At 52.2% G+C, this 8048-nt stretch overlaps 1 protein-coding gene across 1 annotated transcript in view; it reads left to right on the top strand.

Moving 5' to 3' along the window:
* Nucleotides 1-1723: 1723 nt before the first annotated feature.
* The window catches only part of nlk2 (nemo-like kinase, type 2), a 47196-nt gene continuing 40871 nt past the window's right edge, over nt 1724-8048 (top strand). Inside the window, exons 1-3 of the mRNA XM_079246294.1 lie at nt 1724-3063; nt 5163-5292; nt 5445-5500. Coding sequence (XP_079102420.1) covers nt 2606-3063; nt 5163-5292; nt 5445-5500 — 644 coding nt within the window. The 5' untranslated portion in view covers nt 1724-2605. The remainder of the gene's footprint in view (nt 3064-5162; nt 5293-5444; nt 5501-8048) is intronic.

Genomic DNA, 8048 nt, shown 5'->3' with positions numbered 1-8048 from the left:
AATCTCCATCGCTTTCTCCTCTGTCTGACTCCCGCTCTGCATCCTCTTCTCTTTCTTTTCAATTCCATCGGGATTTGATGTGTTGTTTCGCCAATAATCCTGATTTGGGAGAGGTTAATCAGTTGATCCCGATTGTAAACAAGTCTTTCGTTGCCATGGAGACTCATCATAACAAGTCTTGAAAGAGTCAAAAATATGCTGAAAAATTTGCCTTGCAACACACCCTCCAAACCAGCATGAAATCTTCAGGAAAAAAGACCTCCTTGCTAATGTCTATATGAGAAGAGTTTGTACTTTTAATAAAAAATTCAAGATAGCAAGTCAGAGCTATTACAGTTTGCAGCCATCAGACGGCGCAATCTAAAATGTAATTATATATATATATATATATATATATATATATATATATATATATATATATATGTATATATATATGTATATTTAGAGCAAGTTATAATATATAATATTAGCGCGGAAATGACACTGGTGTCAGATATAAACACAGCACACGGTAAAATACATCATATTACATTTAGACTGATTGATAAGACTATTCTATATTAATATGACCGTGTGTGTGATTAGGATAATACTGATGACATCAGCTGCAGAAAGGAGGAAGAAGGAAAAAAGGTCAAAACAGATTTACACACACACACACACACACAGAGAAAACAACAGAAAGGGTGATAACCTGGAATTTGTAAGTAGGATTCTGTTTATAAATGTGTGTGAAATTTGGTGTGTTGTGTTTTATTGAGGCTTCGATCTGTTTCCAGTTCTTGGAATGTTACAGTGAATGAAACAATTTGGACATATTTGCATCCACAATTATGGATCAGTGCTACTTTAGAGGTCCTCTGTAATTGTTGAACGGTCTATACTGTTACATTCGGTGATGACTTTTGGAAGAATAATGGATTTAAGATGTACGTATTGGAGGTTCTGACTATCACCGATGATACATTTCTGGATTAATAGTTGAAGTTTAATGGTTTTGTGTTTGTTGTAAAATTGGGATTTTACCACCCCATGTTGGAGAAAAGATATAAATTTTAGCATTCATATAATACACATTTCTTAAAAAAGGGAAAAATTTTAGGTGACAAAGCATTGCAACATAAAATCTGTTTTTTTTTGTTTTTTTTTATTTCTAACAAATGTAAAGAAATACCTAATAAATACTCCGTCTTAGTATACTTTCATCTGTTAAACATGGCAGATGATTTTTCAGTTAAGCAAAACACAATTCTGATAAATTAGCTAAATATTTAGAAACTAACAGCTAAGTTAAATATGATCAGAGAATGAAGCTTCTGAATTAATGAATAAATAAATGTTATTTTTTCGGCTTGGTTTCGGTGTCGTTTGTCTGTCTCTTTAAAAGCAAAGGAGACAAACAAAGCTAACGCTCAGATGTTCAGTCATGTAGCTGGGATTCTGAGGATTGTCGTTGCTGTCTGGACAAGAGGCCCTGCAGAAAGATGGACACAGAAATCCACTGCCTCAGTGTGGCCATGTCATTGGGTCCCCCGAGGAGAGGTCAACCCAGCTGTCAACCGTTCAGCACACACCATTGGCCATCTCTGGTGTCAATCAAAGAGATTAGGTCTACGTCATTGCGGTTCGACCGCTGATTGGACGGTTGTTCTGCATAATCTCACCGCCGAGTTGCTAAGATTGTGTTCACCATGTTGGATTCACTGCTCGTCTCAGTAGCTTTCTGATCAATGTGATCAATCATTTGATCGTTGGTCCGGAACGCGACGGTAGCGCTGAGGGAACGTGTCGGCTGCCAGCAGCAGGGCTCGCGGGGCTTCATGTGCTTTAGGTAGCTCCGCGAGGCAAGGTGATCCATCCTGCGCTTCAAAGCAAACTTTCTCCGGCATCCTGCGGGGGTCCGCGCGCGCGAGGGGATCCGTGCTCACGAGGGGATCCGTGCACGTGAGGGGGCAGAAAGCAGTAAAGTCTCCAAGAGCTCCAAGGGGATTCCTGCCGTCATATCCGAGCCGTGGGGCTGATGGGGCGGCGGAGCGGCGTTGTGATGGGGGGAGAGTGAATGGCAGCTTGGGCCTGCCCCCTGCCTGGGTCCTCCTGCCTGGGTCCTCCTGCCTGGGTCCTCCTGCCTGGGTCCTCCTGCCTGGGTCCGCCTGCCTGGACTGGGAAACACCCCCTCCCTGCAGACCACCTCTGTCTGTGAACTAGCTACCCGGTCTCCTGACGACCTGGGACAGTAGATGCGGTTTCCCAGCCGCGTGCAGCCCCCCCTGGTGGGAGAATTTACCAGCTGGTCCGGAGCGTGGAGACCCGGGCGCTTCCCACGTGACCCGCTTCCCACACAAACCTCTGTCATGAGGAGCACCAGAGTTAACTTGTTGAGGTGGGTTGGGGTTATTGTATACTGAACCTTGCTGTACTGGTCTCCGCTGCTGGTCCCAGACCTCTAATGGTGCACCATCTGCTGCTTGGCATGAAGATGAAGTGCAACCGTGGCTGACGTCGGATCACTTCACCCCCCAGGCTGCTTCTCTATGACTTCGGTAAGTTTCATGGCTGCTGTCTGGTAGCCCCCCCACCACGTCAGAGAGGAGGCTTTCCAGCATCGATGGCGCTTTGCAGCACGACTGCTGCAAACGTCCCCAAAATGATGGCTGCGTACAGCGGGGGCTCCTCAGCCATGGCTGCCCATCACCACCAGCAGCTCCAGCACCTCCCGCCTCCACACATACACCACCATCACCACCACCTGGCGGGCCAGCATCACCTGCAGCACCCGGGATCTGCCGCTGCCGTGCACACAGTCCAGCAGCACGCGTCCACAGCCGCCGCCGCGGCGGTGATGCTGAATCCTGGTCAGCAGCAGTCCTACTTCCCTTCGCCTGCTCCCGGACAGGCTCCTGGGCCGGCGGCGGCGGCGGCGCCCGCCCAGGTTCAAGCCGCCGCTGGTGTCAAAGCTCACCATCACCACCATCACCAGCATCATCAGAGCACGCACCACCTCCCACAGCCGCTGGACATCGAGCCGGACAGGCCCATTGGTTATGGAGCGTTTGGGGTTGTCTGGTAAGTCCCCCCCGCCCCCCGCCGCTCCTGCCTCCTGCTCAGATCAGATCGAAAGCACGCACACCCCCCCCAACATTTTCCTGGTTCTGGTCCACTTCAGGCAGCAGCAGAGTATCTGAAGCTTAAAAGGTCCATAAATGATCCTGTGTGGAAATTAGGGCGCAGGGCCGTCACAGAGGCCCCCCCTTCAGACTGCTACCTGGGGGGGCCACACCTGGAACCAGCTTTCTTCTTTTTATTCATTCTAAGTTAATTCCAACACAGAGATGAGCAGCAGGTGCTCTGCGCGTCCCGGGATGAAAACATGTCAGAATTGGCGGCTTATTAATTTAGACGGAATTAGAATAAAAAACGAAACGCTGAATGAATGACTGACGGAGCAGCCGGGCCACGGGGGAGGGGTTAGCCCACCTTTCTGCGCGCTGTTATCTGACAGTTTGTCAATAGTGATTGGAAATTTCTTCCACCATAATGAAAGGAAAAGGAAGCAGAAAATAAATGTAGCTTGTTGCTGAGGGGTGGAGAACCGGGGACCACTGGGAACACTGGGACCACTGGCCGCTGAGGCTGCTGGGACCACTGGGACCACTGGCCGCTGAGACCACTGGGACCACTGGCCGCTGGGACCGCTGGGACCACTGGCCGCTGAGACCACTGGGACCACTGGCCGCTGGGACCACTGGCCGCTGAGACCACTGGGACCACTGGCCGCTGGGACCACTGGGACCACTGGCCGCTGAGACCACTGGGACCACTGGCCGCTGAGACCACTGGGACCACTGGCCGCTGGGACCACTGGGACCACTGGCCGCTGGGACCACTGGGACCACTGGCCGCTGGGACCGCTGGGACCACTGGCCGCTGAGACCGCTGGGACCACTGGCCGCTGGGACCACTGGCCGCTGAGACCACTGGGACCACTGGCCGCTGGGACCACTGGGACCACTGGCCGCTGGGACCACTGGGACCACTGGCCGCTGGGACCACTGGGACCACTGGCCGCTGGGACCACTGGGTTCTCGGTGACTAATTCTGCACCGACTGGTGTGTTTGTGGAAGGAAACCGAATCATTCTTACGTTCTACACCGCCTCATTGTTGTAAAAACACGTGCGCTCCCGGCCGTTCTGTTCCCACAACACGTGCGCTCCCGGCCGTTCTGTTCCCTTGCCGAGTTGTAGCCAGTTTAACCACAGGAGTCGTGTGCTGCAGGGTTAACATGCTGATCAACACGGCGCTGCGTTACTCCAAAGCTCCTACTGTCCCAGTAATCTTTGTAGTTTGTCAAAAGGTGTTTTTTAGTTAATAAGTGAGCTATTAGGACGTGTTACTGTCGGAAGATGGGCTGCAGGTGGGATGCCCGGCTGCTCCTGGGACATTGTAGGATACTGGGAGGGTCATGAACAGACTCGTATGTCAACACCCTCTTACGCTGCTGGGACCACGTAAAGTCTAAATGACAAGCTTTGTGTAAACTGGACCTATGACCTGTAGAACATCCCAGTAAAGCCACTTCCTTTTGTTGCTTCTTCATGGTGATCAGGGTACAGTCTCTAAAAGCCCAGTCTGCTGCCATCTGCTTCCTTTGCCTGATCCTATTTGGATAGGTTCACTGAAGGTGAGGCGAAGGGCTTGTGCAGAGTGGAAATGCTCTTACTTCCACCTGCTGAGCTCCTCACGAGGCTTTCACATTCTCCACATTCTCTTACTAATCATTTAGAAAGGTGCTGTACCGCTGCTTGCCTCCTCCAATTGCATTGTCGCAGGACTTCCCCAGTATAGTGTGTGTCATAAACAGGTTTATGTGTGTTTAGAAGCCATTTGTTTCTGTCAGAATGAAAATGTCCCCGTTCTGGCAGCTTGTATTGCCTGTTTCCCTGCGCCGACCCCCTCGGATGCACACGTTACTGGGCTTCCGGCTCGGAGACGCTGTAACTTTCACCTGAAAACAGAACGGCGAAGGCAGAAAATCCTGCCTGGAACAAGGAAATGCAATGAGAGGATGATTCAAATTATGTTGATGAAGGCGATGAAGTGCTCATGATATGCAGTGTTTCTGTCGGCTGGGTCTCGGTGACGCCGTTTCTCCTCTGCACCAAGGTCTGTGACTGATCCCAGAGACGGAAAACGAGTCGCCCTCAAAAAGATGCCCAATGTCTTCCAAAACCTGGTTTCTTGCAAGAGGGTGTTTCGGGAGCTGAAAATGCTTTGCTTCTTCAAACATGAAAACGTAAGTGCACTTTCTCAGACGTTCAGTTCATTCCAAATGCCAAGAAACCCCCCCCCCCCCCCCCCCCCCCCCCCCCCCCCCGCTGCCGCCGCCAGGTGTCCTCTGGGAAGCTCAGTTGTGGAGGCAATAAAGTGGTGTGACTCCCTCCACAGGTGCTATCTGCGCTGGACATTCTGCAGCCTCCACACATCGACTACTTTGAAGAGATGTATCCTTTGCTTCAGAAGTCTTGAGCATTTCTTCCCAGTAATGTTTAAAAGGCAGGGCTGGTTTTGTTTCACCAGAGGGGCAGATCGAAGAAGATCCCGCTGTGCGAATAGGATTGAACCACAGTTTGTGGGTGATTTAATACAACTGATTGCAAACATGTTACAGACTGTTTAAATGAAAGTTTTGTGCGTGATGTGGGTTGCAGCAGGGCCAGTTTGGAGAGAAAACATGACTTACAGCAGAGAAATCTGCTTGATACACAAATAAACGCTGTGTGAAACCAAACTCCTCCACTTGAGGCAGGACCTGACTCCCGACGCGGAGAGGGCAATCCATCCTATTCCAGCTGAGGACCGTGGTCTCAGATTTGGAGGTGCTGACTCTCATCCCAGCCACTTCACACTTTGCTGCGAATCGCTCAAGTGAGAGCTGGAGATCACGACCAGATGAAGCCAACAGGACCACGTCATCTGCAAAAAGCAGGGACCCAATCCTGAGGCCACCAAGTCGGATCCCCTCAACACCTCGGCTGCGCCTAGAAATTCTGTCCATATAAGTTATGAACAGAATCGGTGATAAAGAGCAGCCTTGGCAGTGTACCCCCCACAGAAGTCCCCGGGGGACACGGTCGAATGCCTTCTCCAAGTCCACAAAGCACTTGTAGACTGGTTGGGCAAACTCCCATGCCCCCTCCAGGACCCCAAAGAGGGTATAGAGCTGGTCCACTGTTCCCCGACCAGGACGAAAACCACACTGCTCCTCCTCAATCCGAGATTTGACTATCCGGCAGACCCTCCTCTCCAGGACCCCTGAATAGACCTTACCAGGGAGGCTGAGGAGTGTGATTCCCCTGTAATTGGAACACACCCTCCGGTCCCCCTTCTTAAAAAGGGGGACCACCACCCCAGTCTGCCAGTCCAGCAACACTGTCCCCGATGTCCATGCGATGCTGCAGAGGCGTGTCAGCCAGGACAGCCCCACAGCATCCAGAGCCTTAAGGAACTCCGGGCGGATCTCATCCACCCCTGGGGCCTTGCCGCCAAGGAGCTTTTTGACCACCTCAGTGACTTCAGCCCCAGAGATAGGAGAGTCCACCCCTGAGTCCACCTGCTCTGCTTCCTCATCGGAAGACGTGTTGGTAGGATTGAGGAGGTCTTCGAAGTATTCCTTCCACCGACCCACAACGTCCCGAGTTGAGGTCAGCAGCTCCCCATCTCCACTGTACACAGTATTGATGGAGCACTGCTTCCCCCTCCTGAGCCGCTGGATGGTGGACCAGAATCTCCTCGAAGCTGTCCGGAAGTCTTTCTCCATGGCCTCGCCGAACTCCTCCCATGCCCGAGTTTTTGCCTTGGCGACAGCCGAAGCCGCATGCCGCTTAGCCTGTCGGTACCCATCAGCTGCCTCCAGAGTCCCACAGGCCAAGAAGGCCCGATAGGACTCCTTCGTCATCTTGACAGCATCCCTCACTGCTGGTGTCCACCAACGAGTCCTGGGATTACCGCCACGACAGGCACCAACGACCTTACAGCCACAGCTCCGGCTGGCCGCCTCAGCAATAGAGGCACGGAACACAGCCCATTCGGACTCAATGTCCACCGCCTCACTCGGGACATGGTTGAAGCTCGCTCTGACGGGGGACTCAGCCAGACGTTCCCAGCAGACCCTCACAACACATTTGGGTCTGCCAGATCTGACCGGCTTCCTCCCCCACCATCTGAGCCAACTCACCACCAGGTGGTGATCAGTTGACAGCTCCGCCCCCCTCTTCATCCGAGTGTCCAAGGCATGTCTGCGATACGACTACAAAATCCATCATCGAACTGCGGCCCAGGGAGTCCTGATGCCAGGTGTACATATGGACACTCTTATGTTGGAACATGGTGTTCGTTATGGACAATCCATGACGAGCACAGAAGTCCAATAACAAGACACCATTTGGGTTCAGAGGGGGGGGGGACCATGCCTCCCAATCACTCCCCTCCAGGTCTCACTGTCCCACGTGAGCATTGAAGTCTGGCCAGACACAGACCAGACACAGACCAAACACAGACCAAACACAGGCCAGACACAGGCCAGACACAGGCCAGACACAGGCCAGACACAGGCCAGACACAGGCCAGATACAGGCCAGACACAGGCCAGACACAGGCCAGACACAGGCCAGACACAGGCCAGACACAGGCCATGTACAGGCCATGTACAGACCATGTACAGACCAGACACAGACCAGACACAGACCAAACACAGACCAGACACAGACCAAACACAGGCCAGACACAGGCCAGACACAGGCCAGACACAGGCCAGACACAGGCCATGTACAGGCCAGACACAGGCCATGTACAGGCCATGTACAGGCCATGTACAGGCCATGTACAGACCAGACACAGACCAAACACAGAGCACACACAGAGCACACACAGGCCAGACACAGGCCAGACACAGGCCAGACACAGGCCAGACACAGGCCAGATACAGGCCAGACAGAGGCCATGTACAGGCCATGTACAGGCCAGACACAGACCATGTACAGACCAGATACA

The sequence above is a fragment of the Telmatherina bonti genome, assembly GCF_933228915.1.
Source record: "Telmatherina bonti genome assembly, chromosome: 9".
In the NCBI taxonomy this organism is placed as follows: domain Eukaryota; kingdom Metazoa; phylum Chordata; class Actinopteri; order Atheriniformes; family Telmatherinidae; genus Telmatherina; species Telmatherina bonti.
The sequence above is the reverse complement of the archived record's forward strand: the minus strand, read 5'-3'. Positions and strand labels throughout refer to the sequence as shown.